The 26,010-nt window shown below is 34.4% G+C and overlaps 1 protein-coding gene and 1 long non-coding RNA gene across 2 annotated transcripts; one reads left to right on the forward strand and one right to left on the reverse strand.

Moving 5' to 3' along the window:
- Window positions 1-6,872: 6,872 nt before the first annotated feature.
- On the reverse strand, window positions 6,873-25,394 carry LOC123704567 (protein vreteno). Its single transcript, XM_045652947.1, has 14 exons — window positions 25,299-25,394; window positions 24,443-24,569; window positions 22,983-23,127; window positions 21,895-22,080; window positions 20,971-21,175; window positions 20,312-20,459; window positions 17,655-17,822; window positions 17,035-17,169; window positions 16,388-16,563; window positions 15,221-15,368; window positions 13,930-14,093; window positions 12,693-12,777; window positions 12,138-12,317; window positions 6,873-7,312 (listed from the first exon to the last, which is right to left on the reverse strand). The coding sequence occupies exons 4-14, from the start codon at window positions 22,008-22,010 to the stop codon at window positions 7,149-7,151; spliced, it is 1,689 nt and encodes a 562-aa protein (XP_045508903.1). The 5' UTR covers window positions 22,011-22,080; window positions 22,983-23,127; window positions 24,443-24,569; window positions 25,299-25,394; the 3' UTR covers window positions 6,873-7,148.
- On the forward strand, window positions 18,532-19,477 carry LOC123704568. Its single transcript, XR_006753144.1, has 2 exons — window positions 18,532-18,775; window positions 19,327-19,477. It is a non-coding gene; the product is annotated as an uncharacterized LOC123704568 (long non-coding RNA).
- Window positions 25,395-26,010: the final 616 nt, after the last annotated feature.

Consider the following 26,010-nt stretch of genomic DNA (forward strand, 5'->3'; position numbering starts at 1 on the left):
TAAATTACATTGTAATTGGTTCAGTAGTTTTTACGTGAAAGAGTAACAAACATCCATACATCCATACAAACTTTCGCCTTTATAATATATATTAGATTTTTTACAGCAATGAAATGCGAGGAAAATCAAGAACATACTTATTTAGAGCTAGCGCGCAAGAGCAACTTTTGTCTCGTTCACTATTGAGTCTCTCCCATCAACTGTATGGGCTAGTAAGAAAGTGCGCGCACGTAGCGACGCAACTCCCCATACAGTTGATGGGAGAGACAAAATAGTGAAGGAGACCTCGGTAGTTTTCCAATGACAGCACTAGAGCGCATTATGCGGCATAATGCTTAACGTTGAATGTTTCAACTACAGCAACGCTTCGCACAATCGAGCACTCTTTAAAAGTAATGCGCGTGATGCGTGCAATCGATGCCAACTCAGTGACAGAAATGAGAAAATTAACAAGTGTTTTCGCCTTTAAGTTGGCATTGATCGAAATGTTTTGTTTATATATTATCGTTAGTAATATTATTAATTGTTGGAAAAAATTTAAAGCTTTCGTTTCATTGTAGTTTTATCGAAATAATCAAAGTTAATTCAAATTGTGTTAAAAAAATAAATATAAGTATGGAAGAAAGTAACTACAAACATTGAAAAAAATGTTAATGAAATAATCGAAATCCAAATTACTTAAAATAACCGTAAATAGTTTTCAACCAATGATTATGTATACCACTTTAGGTTATTGCTAACTCTATGAATATATTTTTTTTTCAACACTGAACTTAGCGCAACCTGCTGGTGCGTTTGAAAACTAATTCACGTTCCAATTAAGCATCAGCATAATTCGGCATTGTGCGCCACTGAGTCGCATTATGCTCTGTAATTGGAAAACTACCAAAAGTTGCTCTTGCGCGCTAGCTCTTAAGACCTATTCAGATTAGAGCGGTATTATATACCGCCGTGGTTAGCGGTATTATATACCGCCGTGGTTAGCGGTATTATATACCGCCGTGGTTAGCGGTATTATATACCGCCGTGGTTAGCGGTATCCCGATGGCACGCAATTAAATTTATGTAGTATATTAGAGACTCTCGTACCGATCGATATACCCCGATTGTACACCGATCCACGGCTGTAGTAAATAAGTACAATATGGTCTTGATTATTTCCTCGCATTTCATTGCCGTAAAAATACATTGATAACTATAATAGGCCTTTAATAAAGTATGTAGCAATTGTACATATTGTAGGACAAATATTGACTTTAAAAAAATATTTATTGAAAATCCAAAATTGTTGGAAAAAATGCAAACATGTCATTGGACACGGAAATGTATAAAATTTACTTAGAAAAATAATGTTATAGCTTGTATTTCTATATTTCTATAACGGTGCATTTACATCAAACGAGCGAATGTTCATTCTAACCCCACTATGTCAAATTATTTTAGTGTAAACAGACGTGGAGCATTCTTTCGTTGTTCTTAGTGAAAATTCTATGAAATGTTCTAATACTGAACAACACTGAATACGAGTTTTCGTTTACACTAAAAGATCACGAAAGAATGCTCTTGCTCTAGCTCTATGTTCGTTTGATGTAAATGCACCGTTACATACAATGTATGTTATAACTTGTAAGATACAGAATTCTTATTTGAAACGTAACTTAAAAACCGTCTTCGTAGTTATTTCAAATCGGCAACAATCCGGCAAATATAAAGGGAAATTTATTAAAAAAAAACAACATTTGAAAACATATTTCACTGTTTGGACTGGGATCAAACGTCCTAATATGTACGTATAAAAAAAATATCATTTGGCGTTAGCGACATTTTTTTAAAATTAATATCGTCACTTCATAAAATCTGCAACATTAATTAAAATTTCAAAACATGAATTAGAAAAAACAAAGGAGGATTGTTTATTTGGTAAAAAAAAATCGTGTTGCGTATATATTGAGATATTCAAGTAGTTTATGTTGAGTGAAAATTTCAGAAGCACAAGGAGTGCTCGCAAAAGTTGAAAATTATGTACTTTTCCGATTTATTCGATCACACAGCAGGATTCGAACCCGCATCTTCCGCGAATACGCCTTGACCAACTCGGCCACACGTAATCGAATTCTATTCTTTATAGGCCATCCACACGTCTGCCGAACATTGAGATATACATACCTACATCACTTATGTTCCGCTCAACATACGCCATATGGCGTAACTGCACGCTCATTTTTTATTTGTTTTAAAGTGAAACGCATCAAATATGCCTTCGGGTGTGTTACGATATTGCACAAATAATACAAATAATACGGAAAAGTGCAAAGGAATAACTTTCATCGGTAAGTACCTAATTAGATAATAATTTTTAAAACTTAGTTAGAGCAAAAAAATGGCGCACAGATTTTGTTCGTGGTGTCTCCTCCATAAAAAGTAATATTATCTCAATGCTGCCGAACAACGTGAAAAACAACGAACACATAGGGACGGCGCTATACAGAGAAGCGAGAAGGAAATAAGTACATCTTTTCTTCGTATAGTACTGTATGTGTTCGTTGTTTGCCAAGTTGTTCGGCAGACTTGTGGATGGCCTGTTAAAAATTTATTTTTACAAAGCATTTGAACGGCATAAAACCAAAATATCATCGGTGTATTAACGCAAAAAGCTTCTGGAAAAAAGTTTACTTGCATCAATACGTCATGTCTGATTAGAAACACGATATTTACGAACGAAAACAAGATATTTTATTGTAGTGTGAAAAATGTATTGAAAAAGGGAAATATACTATTGACGAAACAGCATTAAAATGCTTGAAAAACAATATTCACTCAATGTTATAGGAAATTGGAGCAGTCAACGACTGACCGCTCGAGCCGCCCGTGTACGGCCGCCCTTAGACTGGAAAACCTAACGCCTTGAGAATTTGAAACCTACATTTTCAAATAAGTAAGTGCAAGAGAATTATTGTGACTCGTTCAGTCGCCGCAAAAATTACAGTAAGAGGGGAAATTTCTTATCGGAACGATTTGGTCCGAAATCTCTCAGTCTTCAGGAAGAAAAATTACCGATGTCATTCCAAGTGTTATTGCATCTGGATATTCTGTGAAACCAGAGAAGTTGCAGGATGTCAAAAATCTTTTAATGAAGCATTTTTGACAACAGTGGGAAAATATTCGTGACCTCGATTTCAAAAATGTCCAATACTAACAACGCAAGGAACTATCTCCCATATCCAATAATGTTGAAAAAGTTATGGGTCATTTGAACCACCAGCCCCCCTAGACAAGTGGCTTTCTGTTAGCGTAAAGTTTGATAGAATAGATTGTGAATGTATGAGATTGACGTAAGCTGGAGATACGTTTATCTACAGCTTACGTCAATCTCATACGTTCGTAGTCTATTCTATTGAACTTTACGCTAACAGAAAGCCACTTGTCTAGGGGGGCAGGTGACCTATCGACACAGATGACACAGTCCATCCTATTCCTACTAATATTATAAAGGCGAAAGCTTGTAAGGATGGATGTGTAATGTGTATGTTTGTTACTCTTTCACGCAAATACTAATGAACCGATTACTATGAAATATAGCGCACAGCTAGAGGGTAACTTGGATTAACACATAGGATAGGTTTCATCCCGGAAATCCCACGGGAACGGATGCGGGTTTTTCTTTGAAAATGCGGGCGGAAAGCTAGTAATGTTTAAATCGCGTTTAAAATCCGTTAAAAAGCGTTTAATCTCTAAATAATTATACTGTCGTTAAATCGATCACAAGAAAATACCAAACTGTTCGTAATATTTGAGAGAACTGTTCGTAATATTTGAGAGAACTGTTCGTAATATTTGTATTATAGATTACTATAGAGAAATATTAAAAAAAATTATGTCAAAATTTGATATTTTTAGGCTATTGCATAGCTTTTATCTCAGACTTTGAGCGCGGCGACCGAATGTAAAAATTCCGTAACGAAAAAACCTAACACCCCCCACTGCAACCGGCAAAGCGATGCTATGCAATAGCTTTACCGCGGCAGTCCTAGAGTGACACACGTCATTTTTTTTTTTATATATATTTCTTTGCACTGGCACACCCCGGACACTCCATACAAAATTATAGTTTTGACAGTCACACTGTAGAGACTGCAAATGTGTGTGTAAACTCTTTATGGTTGGCACATTTGTGACTAGCGTAAAAAAAAATTCGCGTTTTTCTGATGAAATACATCCGTAAACAGCACAATATCTAACCATTTTCTACGAAAAACGATAATCACAAATCCAAAATAATAAAATTGCTTTAAGTCAATTTGATTAATGTTGTCAATCTTCGTTGCGTTTCGTCTAAAGACGTCGTTGGTATCGTCCTTGCGGGGAAATGGGTACCATAACATGTCTGATCGTGCGGGGTGAGGTAAGTGTTTAATTTTGGCGGGAGGCGGAGAGTGTCCGTTCTGTAGCGTTTAGCTACTATTATGTATTCTGTGGCACTGGTACAAAGTTTAGAGTCATTAAGCACCGTTTTTATAATACCTAGTTTATAAAACAATCAATAACAAAAAGCGCTTAAAACTAAAAAATCGTGCTCACAATTATGTAGCAAGTACTTAACACTAAAAATTATTAACAGCCCATTTCACAACTTCTAATGTCCTGTTTAGCTATCTGTCAATTAAAACGACACATAATGTATGGAAATTTTAGTCAAAAAGTATTAGATAGGCAATCAGGAACATTATCAGTAAGCAGTGAGACTGGCAGTCAGAAAAAACACTAGAAGAAACACAATTACTTATGTACTAAGTACTTACAATCTATATGCACTTACAAGTATTAAAACGCTTTATTCTTCTAAGATTTTCAAATCCTTAAAAAAAAGACAATTTAACGGTTTACAACAAAAAAAGGTAGCCTTTTTACACTATAAAAAAAAAACTACAACAGACACTGAGTTAATATAAATTTAAAAAAGGACAGAAAAAATTCGATCCCTCAGCGGGATTTGAACCCGCGTCTTTCCGCCAATCCGGAGCAACGTCTGACCAACTCTATTCTTAAAAATTATTATTTATAAATCATTTTAATGCCATAAAAACAAAATAATGCAAATTTAGTCAAGAAATAACATCAAAAATAGGTAACATATTTATTATTCTTCTGCTATAAACAATGTTTTGCCAAAAATAATGATTTTTGAAGTGAAACTTCTTTATCGGGATCGGAAAAGAATATAGTGTCACATTTTTCCGTTACGCGCCATCTTTTTCTTATCCCTACCACGCGTGATTCGACGTATTTCTGTTAATTTGCACATAGTAAATTATTTTTTGAAAAATAAGGTCATAAAGAAGTTTCACTTCTTACGTGTGTACACTAATAGCAAGAAGCTTATATCTTATACACTGGAGATTTCGGTATGAACATTTGACGTGTAACAAGAAAATTGTTGTGTTTTATCACTTTCACACCTAACTTGGTATTGCCACTGTTAATACGAAGTTTTCCCAAGGCTACTATGTATGCCGTAATATTCTGTGCAAAAGGTTAGTTTTTGTACATGAGTTTGTTGATAAATTGCCAACAACGTCATTCAGAAGCATTGTTGGATGAGACAATTATTATTTCTGCTAAATAAAATAAGTATCGGACCAATTATTAAAAAGCGATACTCCCTGATTATGGGTAGTTACCATAATAAAATTGTAGCAACTCTCACTTTGACAATATGGCATAAGTGTCAAAAAAATTGCGTCGCTTCGAATATTTAAGTTAATATTGTTGCGTATTTAATAAATATTTTCCGAATATAAATAATGTATTGCATTGTGAAAAATTGCAGAAGTGTTTGGACACCAAATTCTGGCATAGAATTTCACAGGCAAGTGTATATTTACGTTATTTACAATATTCCTCAATACTGCTGCATTTACCTGTTAAGAATCATTTCAATGGCAAAAATTGTAAAATTTTGCATCATTTTAGAAAGCAGTCATGTTAAATTTGTTATTTTCCTAATACTTTATCATTTTTCAACAAGTTTTCAATAAACAAAATAAACAAGTAAGGTAACCATGATGACGAGTTTTTATGGATAGTGAAGAGAATATATTGTAATAACAATATTATGATGAAATTTAGAACACCATTTTCAAGATTTTTACTAGTAATGAAACAACACTCGACATCGGTATTGCACTCATAATATGTAATTCTAAGATTGTTCGTTTTTACATTGAAATTTATACTTTTTTAACTTACCTCATATTTTTTGTTTTAGGTATTTCAGCTTTCCAAAAAGGAAAATAAAAAGAAATATATACGTGCCCATCAAGGGTAAAATTACTGAGGATTACGACCCCGAAAAAAATACCTTTTGAAAAATAAACTTAGTTGTGCAAGGCGTTTATTATAAACAGTTTTTCTTTGATGATTTTGGCTTGAAATTGACCCATCGAAGCAACGCGTTTAAAAAGAAAGATCTGAGTAGCTTACAATTTGGTAAACAGCATCTGATGCAAAACACAACTTTCCTCTATTTACAAAGGATGTTAATGCTATATATCGGTTCATATCCAGGCTTTGTAGCCAAGAGTTATTTAAAACTATCATTCTATACCAATTAAAATTGTATGTACCTATAAAGTATGGCCAGTTATATTATAATATAATTAATACTGTTAAAAATATATGTCGTTATTATTTATAGACCATGATTTTTAGTTTTTTCTATTTCGAAAAATCCTGAATATACAAACCAGTGTGGTCACCCACAGAAAGAGACAAAAAACAACACTGACGTCATTCAAGGTTATATTTTCTTGTGACAAGTCAATGGTCATAGTGCAATCTCCAGTGTATTAGATATAAGCTTCTTGACTAATAGACGCACATATTCCCATAATATCTACCAGTGTATCAAAATGTCATTTTTTACTCATTTTCCTCCCTTCAATATACCATTACGTACGGTATAAACTAATATTTTGACAAAAAATTCAGTGTACATACTTCTAAGGTACCTACCTACCTATAAACAATATTTTGACAAAAAAAAACATTTTGACAAAAAAAACGCAGTGTACATACTTCTAAAGCATAAACAATATTTTGACAAAAAAAAAAGTTTTTTTTTTTTTAATTTTTCATTATTATCATCCCGTTTAAACCCCCATAGCCGCCAAAAGCTCTGGGGCATCAGCCTCATACACTTCTTCCTCTGTCTTCAAACAATTCTTTAGTTTCAAAATGCCATGCCCGTTGCTATCTAGCCGTAAGTAATGTATGGCTTTTTGCAGCATGGCGGGTGTAGGGTTTTGCGGAAAACCTGTAAAATTTTAAATGCTATTAATTATTCGTTGAAGTGATCTTTAGGCGCGTTGAGAGTAAAATTTCAAGGTCGCGTCATGGTAACATCGTCACGTCATGGAGTAAGGGGGCGATTTTGGTATCTTTGTAAGTTTCACTTCTGACACGTGCGCTCGGCACACTCGCTCTTTTTTATTACTTGCTTTATTATATTTAGAAAGGTAATACCATTCAAATGACTTATTTCAGTTTAATATGTTAGCAATATTACGTCCTCTGGGTTCTGGCAGTAACTTTTAAAATCTTAACTTATATTTTTTATTACACTTTACTATGCTAGTTAATAATAAAAATTATTTAAAAGTAAAACTTTTAGCTAAACTAGCACAGAGGGCGGCCTTATCACTAAAGAGTGATCTCTTCTAGGCATCCTCTAATGCGAGGGTAATTTCGTTTATCTGATTTATGCCCGGTTCCTATATTTGAAAAACGATCCGTTTTAGTTACGAATAGTAGTATAATTAACCAAGCGTAAGCGAAAATCGTTCCTATAAAAAACGTCTCGTCAAGCAACTTACCGACGGCTTCCTACTGACGGATGGGAGGGTTACTATTAACGAACGGTAAGCACATTGTATGGAGAAGACAGTTTATCGCGTTCCTATAAATATTTTTAATGTCATTATGCTGTCAAAGTTACTATTCGTATAGCATTTTGTTTACCCGTCGATTTCGGGCGGTTAAATTCTTACTATTTCATTGTTTCCGCTTCAATATCGAAATGTGGAGTTCAGATAGTGATAGAGAAGTGTTTAATATTATATCGAATTTCGGAAGAAGATAGTGGGCGTGAAAGAGTATATATTATAGAGAAGGAGTGGATTTTTTTGCGACCCTGGATTCTCACGAATTTCAATTGAGATTTCGACTTGATAAAGAATCTGTTGAACAATTACTTCTTGAAATTTATCCAGACGTACGAATAAAAGGAGCCAGGTTAGTTTAATGGAGGCATTAATATTATACCAAACACGTCTAACCTTATTACATACCTAATTTAGGTATGTTGTCATTTCAGGAATCATGGGGTATCTCCATAACATCAATTACTGTTGACGCTGAGGTTCTATGCTTTAGGCACAATATCGATATCAGTGGCAGACCTATTTCCCTTGGTCACGGCATCACGCGTGAACGGGTGGACCGATTTCGATAATTATTTTTTTATAATGTTCCTTGAAGTACGAGGATGGTTATTATGGAAAGAAAACATAAACATGTACCAAGGGCGAAGCCGGGGCGGACCACTAGTATATATATGTGTCTATGTTTGCAATGTAGAAATCAATTTTTTAAACATTGTATTGTAAATAATAAAAAATAAATAAAAGTACATAATAAAATGGAATAAAAGTTTTATTTCTTTATAACTATGTTTAATTTTACATAGTAATATGTAACCACATAATATATGCCAAAAAACTGTCCTGTGATTCTTACGCGACAACCCTCCATCGATTATCATCTTCTATATTATATTCCTTAACGCTGTAATAGGCTCTCTGAACTAAATACATTTTTTACATAAGATTTACATTTAGCACTAACAAATTCTTTTTCTACCGTGTGTCTAGATATATTGCTTAATAATATACAAAAATTAATTAGTTATTGTGTGTTCAGTATTTCAAGAGCGAAGCCGGGGCGGACCACTAGTATATATATGTGTCTATGTTTGCAATGTAGAAATCAATTTTTTAAACATTGTATTGTAAATAATAAAAAATAAATAAAAGTACATAATAAAATGGAATAAAAGTTTTATTTCTTTATAACTATGTTTAATTTTACATAGTAATATGTAACCACATAATATATGCCAAAAAACTGTCCTGTGATTCTTACGCGACAACCCTCCATCGATTATCATCTTCTATATTATATTCCTTAACGCTGTAATAGGCTCTCTGAACTAAATACATTTTTTACATAAGATTTACATTTAGCACTAACAAATTCTTTTTCTACCGTGTGTCTAGATATATTGCTTAATAATATACAAAAATTAATTAGTTATTGTGTGTTCAGTATTTCAAGAGCGAAGCCGGGGCGGACCACTAGTATATTTATATGTATGTCTATGTTTGCAATGTAGAAATCAATTTTTTAAACATTGTATTGTAAATAATAAAAAATAAATAAAAGTACATAATAAAATGGAATAAGTTTTATTTCTTTATTACAGTTTAATTTTACATAGTAATATGTAACTACATAATATATGCCAAAGAACTGTCCTGTGATTCTTACACGACAACCCTCCATCGATTATCATCTTCTATATTATATTCCTTAACGCTGTAATAGGCTCTCTGAACTAAATACATTTTTTACATAAGATTTACATTTAGCACTACCTAACAAATTCTTTTTCTACCGTATGTCTAGATATATTGCTTAATAATATACAAAAATTAATTAGTTATTGTGTGTTCAGTATTTCAATTATTGTGTGTTCAGTATTTCAATTATTTCTTCATAATATTTGTCCATCATCCTTATTATGTTTGAATTTTTTGGCTGAAAATAAAAAGTTTTCCTGGTAGGTATTTGACCAATTTTTGCATTAAATGTGTTGGTCAACGAAGTCCAACATTCATCCTTTAATTTATTCGTAGAAGCATTAGTCTCCTTACTGGTTATAATAATTGAGCAATCTCGTCTTTACTCATAGCCTTCTTCGATTTCTGTAACAGAAATATATGTTTGACTTTAAAAGTGTCCGAAGCAAAAAGTAAGCGGCAGACGATTTTAAAGAAGAAATATAAAGGCGTACTTACCGGCGTAATATCCATTTTTAATAAATTTATAAACAGTGGTCGTTGTATTGTTATTCTTTAATTATAAAACTTGACAATGAATCATCAATCAACAATGAATGACAATAATTTGACAACTGACAAGCAATGCACGCGTGCGCGAGAAAAACGTTCCGTTTTTGCTTTCTGTGTAACGCATTAGGTTGTTTAGAAGGAAAATTATCACGCAGATGTCTACAAATATATAGTTCTTTAGTATTAGTTCTTTATTAATAAGAAACTTTATTCTTAAAGTTTATAATTCGGCTGTATATTTAACTTATTTTGTCCTGAATTTTGTGTTATTTTAATTTCAATTTGGCTTATAACGAAACGCACATCTGTGAGTGAAGAGGGCTCGGTATTTTTATGACCAACGGATGTCCGTCGATAGCACGTCAAGAAATAAAATTGTGGAACGGTAATAACGACTCGTAGTTAGTTCTAGAAAAACGGATAGTAGCTTTGATACTATGACGATCCGTTGAATATAGGAACCGGGCATTAGATGACCACAGAACAGTAAGAACATAATAGAAGTGCGATGTGGGCGTGGCCCACGTGTCACTAGTAAGGTAAGATCACCTAACTCGCTCTCAGTTGTGCGCAGAAAAATATTCGAGTCGGTTGTCAGCTGTCAAACCTTATTTCCATATTTATTCATTATTTAGAGCGTTTTGTTCGGTATTAGAGTGGAAAAATGATAGCAGACGAAATAATATCAGCAATCGAGGCATTTCATACCATCGGTAAGTCTTATTTTAATTTATTTTAAATATATTTTACGTTACAACTTCGCTTGTCATAATTTGTCAAAAATTTATAAAAATATTAAGTCAAAATGAACCTTAATCCATAAGAAATAAGTACTAATATAGATTGAACAGCAAACAAGACTTTCTGGAATATTATTGCAATAAACAAACGAATGTTGGATTAGTGATGCATGTGGCGCATATCGACAGTATCGATACTTTAGAAAAGACAAACATTATAAATATTAAATTTTATTCTATTTTTCCTTAGATTTCATTTGTCCTATTTATTTATAGATTTTCGAAAGAACCTAATTTAAAAGAGAAATGGATAATAAATGCAACGTGACGAGTTAACTGGATGCCGAACAGCAATAAGCAGTCTAACAAAGGCCACCGATACATCAAACCTACGGCAGTTCCAAGATTTAAAATAATGCATATTTTCTGTTTGTTTTGTAAATATAGATTTATACTATTCTATTTCGCTTTTTTATTTAAATATAATAATATGAAAAGACGTACTTAGTAGTAATAAACATACTCCAAAATGTGACACATTATCCTATACTCATATAATAGAAAGAAAAAAAAATGCACAAAAATATATTTATTTGTGAATTATCGATAACAAGGTTGACATCCCTTAGAGCATAGCATCAGGTTAATGTCAAGTTAATGTCATTAATTTAGAGTGACACAAATTTCAACCTTATTTCTATGTGTTGAGGTTCAAAGTTATATCTATCGAAAATTAACGCCCTCTGTTGTGGAGTAGCTGAATGTTTTCGAATTTGGAATTTCTGAGCAAAGAGAAACAAAACAGCTAATATACCTAGGGATGTTATACTAAAATAAACCGTAACATAGTGATTTAGGGTACATATTGAAATGCTGAATTTATAACCTTAGTCGGTTTTTACTTAAATTAAGCTGTCCAATCAAAGGCATAGTTTACTTGTAGTGTACTGTATAACTATCGGTTTAAATGTGTGGTTTTGGCGACACTGGTTTTCATACTAATTATGACATTATAGCACTTCTATTATGTTCTTACTGTTCTGTGTAGATGACATTTGGTATAGAGATATATTCGGTATGTTCGATACCGGAAATCACACAGGAATGCGGATTTTTCTTTGATGAACTTTGCTCTGCCTTAGTATCATCACTTAGGGGTATAAAAAATAGATGTTGCCCGATGATATATAGAGAAGGCGGGATATATTACCTCGAATCTGCAACAGCGAGGCTAAAGCCGGCAGCCCCTTCACAAACTCGGGCAATATTTTCCTTATCTCCCCCACGGGCACATCACAAACCCCGCCCGCGTCCACAAAGCACACTTGTGCTAACTGCCCGCCTGCCCCTTGACATTGTTCTAAGAGTACAGCTCGGGACCAGGGTCCGTCTGGAAAAAGCAAAAAAAAAAAATCTATAGGTATGCAACTTTACGGAAATACGTCGAATCACGCGTGGCGTTTAAATCAAACTGTTGTATTGTCACCGATCCTTGATAAGTGTACAAAGTTTGAATTAAATCTGTCCGTTTAAAATCAAAATCGAGTGTAAAGAAGTCGGTTACATACAAACATACAGGTAAAGCTAATAACAGCTATAAGTGTAAAAAAAGACGTGTGGCACTCGGGGACTGCCGCGGTAAAGCTATTGCATAGCATGCCTTCCCCAAGGGGGGGGGGGGGTAAGGTTTTTTCGTTACGGAATTTCTGGATTCAGTCCCCGCGCTCAAGGCCCGCGATAGAAGCTATGCAATAAAATAACTTACTCGGAGATGTTCGAGCTATGCACAGTTCTTCTGGCTTCGGTAAATATGGCTCCTTGCATAAATCACTGTTGCAGTAATCAGCAATCTGTAAAAAATAAAATAAATTAAATTAAAAACTTCCAACTCATATGTTTATAATTTTATAAATTCGAACATACATATCCATATTAATATTATAAATGCGAAAGTAACTCTGTCTGTCTGTCTGTTACACAATCACGCCCTAACTACGGAACCGATTTGCATAAAATTTGGTACCTATAGAGATATTTTGAGAAGTACCCGAGAAAGGACATAGGATAGGTTTTATCCCGGAAATCCCACGGGAACGGGAACTATGCGGGTTTTTCTTTATCTGCGCGGGCGAAGCTGCAGGTGGAAAGCTTGTCTTAATATATATAAATCTTATGTCACAATGTTTGTCCTCAATGGACTCCTAAACCACTTAACCGATTATAATAAAATTCGCACACCATGTGCAGTTCGATCCAACTTGAGAGATAGGATAGTTTAAATCTCAAATCGTTTTAGAGAAAGCGGGCGAAGCCGCGGGCGGTAACCTAGTTTCTTTTATAAATTTTAATTTTCGTTTTTGTTCGTTGCATATTTATAGTTCGTTTCAAACTTATTGGCGGTTCGGAAGTTAGCTGCGAATGCACGAACGCGCAGGTATCCAACTCTAACGTTCCAATAATATCTAAAACTAGCTGCTCCACGCGGTTTCACACCTGTTGCTCCACTCCTGTCGGTCGTAGCATGATGATATATAGCCTATAACCTTCCTTGATAAATGAGCTATCTAACACCGAAAGAATTTTTCAAAACGGACCAGTAGTTCCCGAGATTAGCGCGTTCAAACAAACAAACTCTTGCGCTTTATAATATTAGTACAGATTGTTTTCTGCGCATCAGATCGTTCCATGTTCCGAGCCGCCATTAAGTTTGAATCGTATTGTACATTGTTGTTTTTTCTTTTTATTGAAGTGAAACTTCTTTATCGGGGTTGGAAAAAAATTTAGTGTAACATTTTGTTCGTTACGCGTGACATTCTTCCGTTACGCGCCATCTTTTTCGTATCCCTACCACGCGTGATTCGTATTTCTGTAAAGTTGCATATAGTAAATTATTTTTTGAAAAATAAGGTCATAAAGAAGTTTCACTTCTTACGTGTGTACAGTACACGCACACATTCTTATTTTTGTGTGTCGGATTAAATGTTTTCCTTTCTTTCCCTTACCTGTTTGTTCAGCGCGGTCAGCACGTGGTCAGCATGCTGGCAGTCAGCGGGACAGCCGGATATCACACCGCCCTCTATCGTGCTGTGATCCAGCACTTTGAGTGTTAGATCTCCCTTCGGTAACTTCACTACATCAAGCTCGGTGAACATGAGCGGTTCTAGGTCTGGAAATAAACAAACCGATTTATACCAGGGATCTGTCACTTTAATAGTTGTCTATGTGAAATACGACAAAACCAGATTAAAGAGATCCCGCGCTTAAAGTTAAACTCTGTCTGAAGTTCTTTGTGGTAAGAAGATAGATTTTAATCACTACATAGTATAAAACAAAGTCGCTTTCTCTGTCCCATAAATAAATAAAATAAATAAATAAAATTTCTTTATTTGCATAATGTGTGTACAAAGATAGCAATATTACTTATACTTAGGTAGAATCAACACATTAGCCATAAATGGCGTGCAAATTCCGCAACATTATTTTATATAAAAAGTACATTATTTCATTGTCACATGATAAAATTTACACATTTTATATTATATTCATTATTCAAAATTAAACATAATATGTTACAAATTTAAATATTCAGATACATTATAGAAATTTTTGTTATTTAGCCACTCATATAGTTTTGTCTTAAAAGGACCGATATTTAACATTTTTATAGTTTCGGGAAGTTTATTAAATATACGAATACACATAGCATGACAATTTTTGGTATACAAAGTGGTCCTGGGTGTTTTATTGTAAACAAGTCTATCTGGATGACGGTGGTCGTGGCTGTATATTTCTTATCATATCCCTATGTACGCTTAAATCTTTAGAACTACGCAACGGATTTTGTTCCATTTTTTTAAATAGATAGAGTGATTAAAGAGGAAGGTTTTAGTATATAATTTATTACGTTTTAGACAAAGCTGGCGCGTAAAGCTAGTTTCGTACTAAAACTACGGCCATCTGAACAGTTCATTTTAACGTCTGTTCATTTTAACTTAGTCTCATATTAGATTATGACACTGTTTCCACAGGAATTTACATTATAAACGCGAGCGAAACTGCGGCGCACACTTAGTTTTATTGAAGTTATACTTCTTTTGGCGCGATGGAGAAAAATGATAAGAGTGAATTTTTACGACGCCTAAATTTAACAGCATGAAGTTAGTTCTAGGTGGTATGAAAATTGATAACTATGTTCAAGTTGTATATTCTAGTATTTTTTTTCATACGCCAAAGAAGTATAACTTCTAACGCGTGTACATAAGTACACACACTCTTTTTTTATTATTTACTCACCAACAACATCAACACCGCTGTCTGCCATCTTCTTCCAACCGGGTGTACACAATTCAATTAATTTTTTATTAACACTCTCGTTGTTCTTCTCGACTGTAAGTATTACTTCGCTACCGCTTGGCGCGGTTTTAGCACCGTCTGGTAATGTCTGGAATGTTGGTAAAAAATAATAAAGATACCGCAATATATCTATACTAGTATTATAACGAGGAATTGTTTGTAATTATGTATGTATGTATGGTTTTCACGCATAAACTACTGGACCGATTTTGATGAAATTTGTCATAGACAATCTTTAGAACCTGACAAAGAACATAGGCTACCTTTTATTGGGAAATATGTACCACGGGCGAAGCCGGGGCGGACCGCTAGTCAGTGTAGTAACGGTATTATAGTATAAGTAACAAATTAATTATTATGGTTGAGGGTAAAAACGTTTCTATTAAACAAATCAGTCTGTCGTTGAAGCCCGCCTTTCATTCACGTATCAATTACGAAAAATTTTATATAGAAATAGGAGCAGAAAAACTTTTTACTTGTCTCTATTTAAATAAATACATATTATCTTAACAACAAAAAATTATATTACATCTTAATATATATAAATCTCGTGTCACAATGTTTGTCCTCAATGGACTCCTAAACCACTTAACCGATTATAATAAAATTCGCACACAATGTGCAGTTCGATCCAACTTGAGAGATAGGATAGTTTAAATCTCAAATCGATTTAAAGAAAGCGGGCGAAGCCGCGGGCGGTAAGCTAGTAAATAATAAAAATGGGAAAATTCTGATTTCTAAAATCATTTTACCGCCTCCTTGGTACAGTGGTTGTCGCGTAAGCGTAGAACCGAGGGGTCCTGGGTTCGATTCCCGGTGGAGACGAAGAAAAAAAAATGTCTCGGTCTGGCAGGACACAGAAGGCTGATCACCTACTTCTCTCTAAAGAAAATCGATCAGTGAAACAGATGTATAATGCATCTGCCCCATACCCCACTAGGGGACATGGGACTTCACTTTTTCTTATTGTAACTGTCTACATCAATTAGGCAGTCGTGTAGAATCGCAGTACATTCTTATTACATTCAAACTAATATTGAACCCAATGCCGTGTGTACATTTCTAAGAATATATTATATTCTAACACTAAAATAAAAAAAATCTCACCAAAACGAGCTCAATCTCAGCATCCCTCAGCTTCTCCAAATACTCCCTGGCTTGTACGGTCAAAGTCAGATTGTCCGCTTTAACTTTAACCAGAGAAACAACTGTTGGCATTTGGTCGAGGTCTAATTCTGGGGGGCACGGGTATAGATTCTCGAGTTGTGCTATTTCTACGTTACCTGTAAGTGTAATAAATAAATTATAAAAAAATATTCATACTATATCTATACTAATATTATATAGCTGAAGAGTTTGTTTGTTTGAACGCGCTAACCTCGGGAACTACGGTCCGATTTGAAAAATTCTTTCGGTGTTAGATATCCCATTTATCGAGGAAGGCTATAGGCTTGTATATCATCACGCTAAGACCAACAGGAGCGGAGCAATTCGGGTAAAACCGCGGGCCTCAGCTAGTCCATACTAATATTATTATAAATGCGAAAGCTGGCTGTCTGTCTGTTACTGAATCACGCCGTAACTACTGAACCAATTTGCATGAAATTTGCTATAGATATATTTTGATATCGGAGAAAGGACATAGGATAGGTTTTATCCCGGAAATCACACGGGAACGGGAACTATGCGGGTTTTCTTTTACTACGCGGGCGAAGCCGCCGGCGAAAAGCTAGTAAATAATAAATACCACTCACCATACTCAATATACTCCAGAAGATATTTATTCTGCTTCACGCTCGTACGTTTAACTAGTGCCCTATAATGGTTGCCGTCTGTGAACTTGCTGATCACAACTTGTCCCTTATTCGGCGGTTGGTTCAGAGGTTTCGCTGCAATAAATATATAGTTTAAAATAATTATTTAACACGCTTTAACTTAAAAGTTTATGCAATTACTAGCGGTCCGCCCCGGCTTTGTTTGTCACTCTTTCACGCAAACACTACTGAACCGATTACAATGAAATTTAGTAAATAGGCAGCTGAAAACCCAGAAAAAGACATAGGCTACTTTTAATATCGGAAATCCCACGGGAACTATGCGGGTTTTATCATTGAAAACGCGGGCGAAGCCGCGGTCAAAAATTTTGTAGGCTATAATTCGTTTATAAAAAATATTGACACCTTAACTACTGAACCAATTTTCATGAAATTTGGTATTGAGATATTTTGATACCCGAGAAAGGACATAGGCTACTTTTTATCCCGGGAAAATGACGCAATCCAGGAAATCCCACTTGAACGGGAACTATGCGGGTTTTTCTTTGACTGCGCGGGCGAAGCCGCGTGTGGAAAGCTAGTTGATTATAAATACATACCATTCCTGCCAAAAAGTAGAGCATCTTGCAACGCAGAATTATACCTAACAGTAGTGCTACTGTCCGCCACTCTGACGTACATACAATCTAGCGCAGTAGCGTCCACGAGTAGCACCCGAGTGTTTGCGCTGACACACGCACGCGATACTTGCGGTATTGTTGCAGATACTGGAAAAAAATATATTTTAGAACGAAAAAACATTTAATTCAACATACAAACTTAAAAATAAAAACACAGATAAAAAAGAATATCAAGTGACATTATGATATGATATGAAAAAACACATTTTACTTAAAAATGAGAAATGGAATCGACACAACTTTGGCCAAGAGTCTGTTAACTTCGTAACATATCGAAAATGAAGCTTCGATCGATAAAAACAATTAGAATCACGATCCTATACAAAAAGCATACAGTAAAAAATATTTCCTCAAATGTGTTTTTTTTATTGTAGCTTATTAGCATCTTTGTATAGTCACCAATCTATACTATATATTATATATTTTATTAATATATACTTAATATTATAAAGCTGCTGAGTTTGTTTGAACGCGCTAATGTCTGGAAGTGCTGATCTGATTTGAAAACTTATCTCGGTGTTAGATAGCCCATTTATTGAGCGAGGCTATCACGCTAAGACCAACAGGAGCGGAGCAATGCGGGTAAAACTGCGGGGCACAGCTAGTAATTTATAAAAAATCAAATATCTAAACACACCAACCGTAACACTTGGCACTTGAACTTCCGGCAGCCATCTTGTGGTATGGAGTCCAACTGTTTTGATACTAATATTATACATGCAAAAGTGTTTGTTTGTCTTTTACGTCGCACCTGAGCAATTCTATAGTGTTTTGTTGTGTCTGGAGATAGTTGTCCTTTATAGTCTTAGAGCATTAAACCAACCGGAGTGGCCATTGGCAGGCGTTCCCCGCTCGCCAAAGGTTTGAGTACGCGTTACATACCTGTTATATAAAACTAGTTGACGCGCGCCCAACGCCATTTTGCTAATGTCAGTGAACGTGAAAAAACCGGAGCGAAATATGCCAAATTGAAGTGAATTTACGTGTAAGAAGTGGTCAGAAACGTGGAATGTAATTAAGGATAATGTTACTTTTCATCTGTAAGTACTTTTACATCAAAATATTGTGAAATATTGCAGCAAATTTGCAAAATACTGAAATATATTGTCAATGTAAAAGTGTTGCCACATAATGGTACTACATCCACTTTTGGGTAAATTTTAAAATACGTAGACTGTTTTAATATTTAATTATAACTTTTATCACCGTTCATATTTGTTATTATAGAGTAATAAAATTTAGCCAAAGAAACCATAAATAACGTGAAGTATAATTTGTATAAACTTTATGAATTAATGATAAATACCGTTTGCAAATTCATTTATTGTTTATCTCCAACACATGTTTTTCTTTAATATTTTATAGTATACTAAGTTTAAGTTTGTATTTTATTAATTATAATGCAATTACTTACGTTCGTAACATGTACGTAAAAAGGCATTTTTAATTCGTTATTCTGGTATCACTGCATAAAAATTAGGGATGGGACGGTAAAAGAATAATATCGATATAAATATTATCCAGCCGTGGGCGTCTTATGGCTGATGATGATAAATTTTATCAGTTTGTTTCATTCTCATTTTTTTTTCAGATTTCTAAAAGCTGCTGTGATTCGGGATGTTTGGATTCGATCTCCGAATGCGAATCATGTTTCATGGACTCCTAAACGGACTAGCACTAACTAGTGTTTCTGCGTTAAAATAAATGTAAATATTTGTAAATAAATGATGTAAATGAACGACGAAGCTGTCTTTTTGTTCACTATTTCTTGTTTTATATGTAAATTGTGACATTCACAAAAAAATGGTATTAGGCTAAACTTTATGGGACGTCGAGTTGAGAGGCGTAAATTTTTTTGTGGTTAGCTGTTGTCCTACGGAACCTAAATCTAAAATTTGCAATTGACGGAAACTTTTAGTTTTTGAGATATGAATTTTTGAAAACTAGAAAATTACTATAGAGGTTATACTACATCTTTATTTTTGTTACGCATATTCATTGTTTTGAAAGTGTCAAATCGACGTCACGACGACCTCTCAACTTGTTATTCGTTATGAATACTTAGATGTCACAAATCACAAATATTTAATTTATCATTAAAATTAAAATTCTAAATTCATTGAGCATAAAGTATCGATAAGTATTATAATTATTATCGACTTAAATTATCGACGCGTTTTCGCACTATCGATGTTTACATTGATGTTGAATACAGACACGGTGTCTATGTGTGTGTTTGTACCAAGGTTTGTACTTGTATGTGTATAGTCATGCTGGTGTTTGATTATTTTGTCGTGTGCGTGTTGTAGCGACGTAATCTCAAAATGCGTTTGTGTTAACACTATTTAAATGTGTTTACTCGTTCCCCCCGCAGGAAATGACAGACTTTTTGACTATGAAAGAATTGCGCGTGTCGTCTCCGGTTGGTTTAATGCTCTAAGTTTATAGTGTATAGTAGACCTGTCTTTATTAACCAAAATACCTACTTGTTTGAGCTACCTATACTTTCCTTACCAAGCGAAGTCGCGGGTTACAACTAGTACAATTATTATAATAAATCAAATATCAATACACACCAGCCGTAACACTTGGCACTTGAACTTCCGGCAGCCATCTTGTTATCGTCCCCGTGCCGGTCACGATATCGGATCCGACGTTATGCAACTTCACTTGTATGGAGTCCGACTGTTTCGATACTATCGTCGCTTGGTAGCTCTCGCCGAGCTGTAAGGGAGGAAAAAGTTATATAAAAATTATAATCTTTATTTGCAAAAATGTGTGTGTTTTTTACACAGTTATTCCTACAACTTTGTTAGCAAATATAGAAAAAAAAAAATCACGAACGTATAGATATTTGAGATAATCACGAATTTCGATTAACTCAAAAACTAGATTAATTTTTGTTTCCAATTAGTTAAAATTTTACGATCGAATATATCACATATTTCTCATATCATCAAAACATTAAGAAAAACATAACTTTTTATTAAGCTATTGCATAGCTTCTATCGCGGGCCTTGAGCGCGGGGACCGAATCGAGAAATTCCGTAACGAAAAAACCTCACGCTCCCCACGGGGACGGGCGGAGGTGTGGCTTGAAGGCATAGCATGCAATAGCGCAACCGCCCCAGTCCTTGAGTGGCACACGTATTTTTATATTTTAAGCACAAATCCAACTAAAAACCTCTAGTTTTTTTGGAAAAAATCTTTTTTTTTTGCATTTTTTCCTCCTTACCTTAACACAGTCCGCCTCTAGCACACAGCAGAACTCGGCTATGTCCCTATATCTCTCCGGCACTTGCTTACAAACGTCTTTATCGCCTATATTAGCTAATTTACTGCTATCAATGAGCGCCGCGCTTGTAGCGTTGAGTCTTCTAGCGCGATACCAACCGCCGTCTTCTGGGTTACGGTATGAGAACAGATCGCCTGGTTTCGGCCTGAAAACATGTGGAGAAATGGTCAAAAGCATGTTAAATAATATATATAATTAGTCTTTTTTATATTACTAGCTTTCCGCCCGCGGCTTCACCCGCGTTTTCAAAGAAAAACCCGCATAGTTCCCATTCCTGTGGGATTTCCGGTCAAAAGCATGTTAAATAATATATATAATTAGTCTTTTTTATATTACTAGCTTTCCGCCCGCGGCTTCGCCCGCGTTTTCAAAGAAAAACCCGCATAGTTCCCGTTCCGAGATGAAACCTATCCTATGTGTTAATCCAAGTTACCCTCTATATGTGTGCTAAATTTCATTCAAATCCATTCAGTAGTTTTTAAGTGAAAGAGTAACAAACATCCATACATCCATACTTACAAACTTTCGCTTTTATATTAATAAGTGTAGGTTTGAGTTAAATATGTCAGTTAAATTGAGTCAAAATCGAGTCTGTTTATTGTATCCAAATCCAAAGTCGGATACATACAAACATACAAGAATATATAAATAAATACATAAAATATTTAATATACAAGAATATAAGCGACCCTTATAAAAATTTCGAAAAAAGGTAATCTAAGTTCGGACTAGGAAGTACATTAAATATGTTAAAAAATAGCAGTTTTCCGACATTAAAATAAGGTGGAATGGATCGATATTTTAACAAGAGACTTTAAAAACCGTTGATTTACTCTGACACACTCAATTATCACCGATACCCACACTATCGCAGCGTTCTCAGCGTCACACTCGGCACAGTAGTCAGCGCACAGCAGCTGATAACTGTTCTCAGCGCTGTCATGCAGCGACACGCAAACGTGTCCGCTCTGCTTCGTCATACAGTCCTTGGTTGGACAGTCTACTGATAACAGCACTGTATCACCTACTGATAAAGTAGCCACTAGATATCTGTAAGATAAATATAATAAATACAATTAGTGACGATAATTTTTGAAACAAAAAAAAATCGCAGTAGGATGAAACCCATTAGAAAAGGAGGAAAATATGATAAAAATGTAAGGAAAAATAAACTACGGTCAATCCGAGTTCGGGAAGTGGGAGGGGGGAGGTTTTAAGAGAAAAAAAATGGTCTCTCTCGATTTTCGACAAAACTACAAGTCCTACGGAAAAACGTTCAATGGCAAAGTTGTAGGTAATAAAAAGATCTACAACTTTTGTATTAACAATTTTTTCATAAAGGCTTCTACCCTGGTCTATATTATACTCATTATAATATAGACCAGGGTATAACTATCTTATACTCATATATCTTATACTCATTATAATTCGTTTGAAAAACTAAAGCTTAATACTCATGAAATATTATTGTATTGTCACCGATCCTTGATAAGTGTACAAAGTTTGAATTAAATCTATCCGTTTGAAGTCAAAATCGAGTGTAGAGGAGTCGTTTACATACAAACATACAGGTGAAGCTAATAAAAGCGTGTTATAACTAAATAAGTGTCCGTCTCTTATTTTATTAATACTTTATTGCTCTGAATAAATTACAAATTGAGACTTAAACTAGGATACATTGTAACAAACGGCGGACTTATCGATAAATAGCGATTTCTTCCAGACTCTTGTACAATTTTCTTTAATTTTTAAGCTATTGCATAGCTTCTATCGCGGGCCTTGAGCGCGGGGAGCGAATCGAGAAATTCCGTAACGAAAAAACCTCACGCTCCCCACGGGGACGGGCGGAGGTGTGGCTTGAAGGCATAGCATGCAATAGCGCAACCGCCCCACTCCCCGAGTGACACACGCCGTTTTTTTTTAACACTTAAGTTATTAACTTAATAACTTACTGCTTAGGCACCAAATCGATCTTCGGTGGAACAACGAGAACTATTTTTTCTTGTTGTTTAATTTCTTCCTTCTCCGGGCGTATAGTGTTACGCACTTTTAATTCTTGTATCGGTGTTGGTTTCTGTATTGGCTGAGCGACCACTGCTGAAAATGCAATATTTATAAGTTATTCATATAATTAAACTATTTATTGCACACCAAAGAAAACAATAAAACAAAAATACAATTTTTTATTAAGATTTTAACGTAATTTGCTACATATATACTTTGTTTCATTAATAGACTCACAAACACGTTTAAAAACTGTCCAAATCAAAACTCTGCCTGCTCGTGTACTAGGCAGAGTTTGCCAATGACCGATATAATAGATCTTGAACATTACTGTTACGAAATAAGGTGTCAATTTCAATGAATGTCTTATCCAGCGCTCGGGCATTTCTGTCGACCTTTTAATAGGCAATTGTGAAACTAATTGTTCTAGTACATCAAATAATTAATTCACATTTGTTCTGGTATCGTACTTTTTATAAGATAGTTATTTAATTTTGATAATACTTTTTACTTGTCCGTTTCATGCTTGTTGATAATGTTTCTGATAGCGCAGTAATTTTAACTGCGAGATAAGCTGAACTCAAACTCAAACATTTATTTATTCAATTAGACTTCTACTAGAAGGACTTTTGAATCGTCATAACATATTTTTAACATTTACCACCGATTCGGAAATTCGAAAAAGCTAGATAACATATTCAGAACTAAACACATTATTTAAATTATATATATATAAATAATAAATATTTCAGGACAATTGTTCACACACGGCACGATCTGATCCCATACTATAGTAGAGCCATTTTAATAGGCAACATTTGACAGTTCAACAAAATTCAACAACGTAACCTAGTAACGACGACATAGAATAACATGATATTTCGTTTTGTTAGAACTGCACATTTGCTTAACTTTTTTCAATTACGATTACATATTTATAATAATAATGACCAATACAAGTAATTTAAAGATTTCATTTTACTGATAAACCATTCTAAACATAATAAACAATTTCTGAATTGAAGAACTGACGTCGGCTTAAATTTTTGTCAATAAACCTTTTTTCTTTTTAAATACCAGAGATGTTACTCTAAAAATCGAAATCTGACATCTAGAATCGAATGCATTGATTACTTGTGAATAAAAATCATCATAAATTAATAAATTCGATTGACAAATGTTTCAAATCCGTATCGATTAATTCACTTTAATCGATGTTTTTATACAAGTTACATCTCTACGAAGATAAAATTGATAGACGTCAAATGTTGCCTATTAAATTGGCTCGACTATAAGCTTTCGCTTGTGTTATGGAAACCAGATGGCTGATAAACATACATATATAATTTTAAATAAATACTTACATAGATAATTAACATCCAGACCAGAATGTTAAATAAAATAATACCTTTTTCAACTTCGGGAACCCAACGATATATAGTCCCTTGTCCTACAGGCCCCTTGGTGCCTTTTAGTTTTACACTTATCGAGTCCGATCCTTTTGAAATTACGATCGCTTCGTACGCACCGCCAATCTGAAATAAAACAATTTGTTATTAATCTATACTAATATTATAAAGAGGAAAGGTTTGTATGTATGTATAAAAACATACGTTTTCACGCATAAACTACTGGACCGATTTTGATGAAATTTGGCACAGATAATACCTGAGAAAGAACATAGGCTACTTTTTATTGCGAAATATGTACCACGCGCAAAGCCGGGGCGGACCGCTTGTATAAAATATTATTTTTTGTATATGACAACTAGTAGTTCCGTCCAATTCGACTATAAAATATTTTTAATACTTTTTAGTTTTCACCCAAGACTATTACTAATACAGGGTGTAATCGTTAAGTGTGCACAAGCGATTATTCCGTAACTATTGCAGATATCAAAAAACTTTAAACTGATATCGAAAGTACTCAACCTAATGAGTAAAATGGGCATAATAAATTTTTAAAAATAAAACGAGAAATATCTAAGAAAATAACTTGAAACCCTCCCATACATTCGTTTTTTTTTTAATCAGTACTATAAAACATGAAATCTATACTAATATTATAAAGATGAAGAGTTTGTTTGTTTGAACGCGCTAAATTCGGGAACTTCTGGTCCGATTTGAAAAATTCTTTCCGTGTTGGATAGCCAATTTATCGAGGAAGGCTATAGGCTATATATCATCACGCTACGACCAACAGGAGCGGAGCAATGCGGGTGAAACCGCGGGGCACAGCTAGTAATAAACTAAAATGCTGATTACCTCAACACCATCCGCTTCCAGGACGCAACTGAATTCAGGCACATTCGCATACTTTTCTGGTACCTTCTTACATTTATCCGTAGATCCAATATTTGCTAGTTTGGAAACAAAGAAATAACATTATTATGACACATAAGTATACATAAAACAAAAATAATAATTTATGTATGACTAGTTTACCGCCCGCGTCTTCGCCCGCTTTGACTAAAACCTAATAAATTATACACTAAAACCTTCCTCTTGAATCACTCTATCTATTAAAAAAACCGCATCAAAATCCGTTGCGTAGTTTGAAAGAATTAAGCATACAACGGGACATAGGGACAGAGAAAGTGACTTTGTTTTATACTATGTAGTGATATATACGACGATAACACGATGACTAGTAAATAAATAGCATTCAAATTCTTTGTAAATGAGAAATTTTATTGAAAGACGCAGGTTCGATTTCCGCCACGTGATCGTTTCTTTTCCATTCTTTAAAAAAATCGTTGATGATTAATAAAGTGGAAAAAAAAAATGCTTAAACTCGTTAAATTATTGAATTGCCGCCGTGTACAAATTTTGAGTTGAATCTGTCCATTTAAACTGGGTCAAAATAGAGTCTAAAGGAGTCGGTTACATACAGACATACAGGTGAAGCCAATAACAGCGTTATTAAAATAAAATGTGTGCATGTACTAGTGTACACACGTAAGAAGTGAAACTTCTT

Source organism: Colias croceus, chromosome 30, assembly GCF_905220415.1.
Source record: "Colias croceus chromosome 30, ilColCroc2.1".
Classification (NCBI taxonomy): Eukaryota; Metazoa; Arthropoda; class Insecta; order Lepidoptera; family Pieridae; genus Colias; species Colias croceus.

Excerpts from the sequence above, each read along its gene's own strand:
- LOC123704567 (XM_045652947.1), bottom strand. The coding sequence starts at position 22,010 with ATGACGAAGCAGAGCGGACACGTTTGCGTGTCGCTGCATGACAGCGCT. Across the intron at positions 17,170-17,654 it reads TCTACTTTTTGGCAGGAATG|CGAAACCTCTGAACCAACCG; the intron begins GTATGTATTTAT and ends TATTTATTGCAG. Across the intron at positions 14,094-15,220 it reads CAGCGGTGTTGATGTTGTTG|ACCTAGAACCGCTCATGTTC; the intron begins GTGAGTAAATAA and ends GTTTATTTCCAG.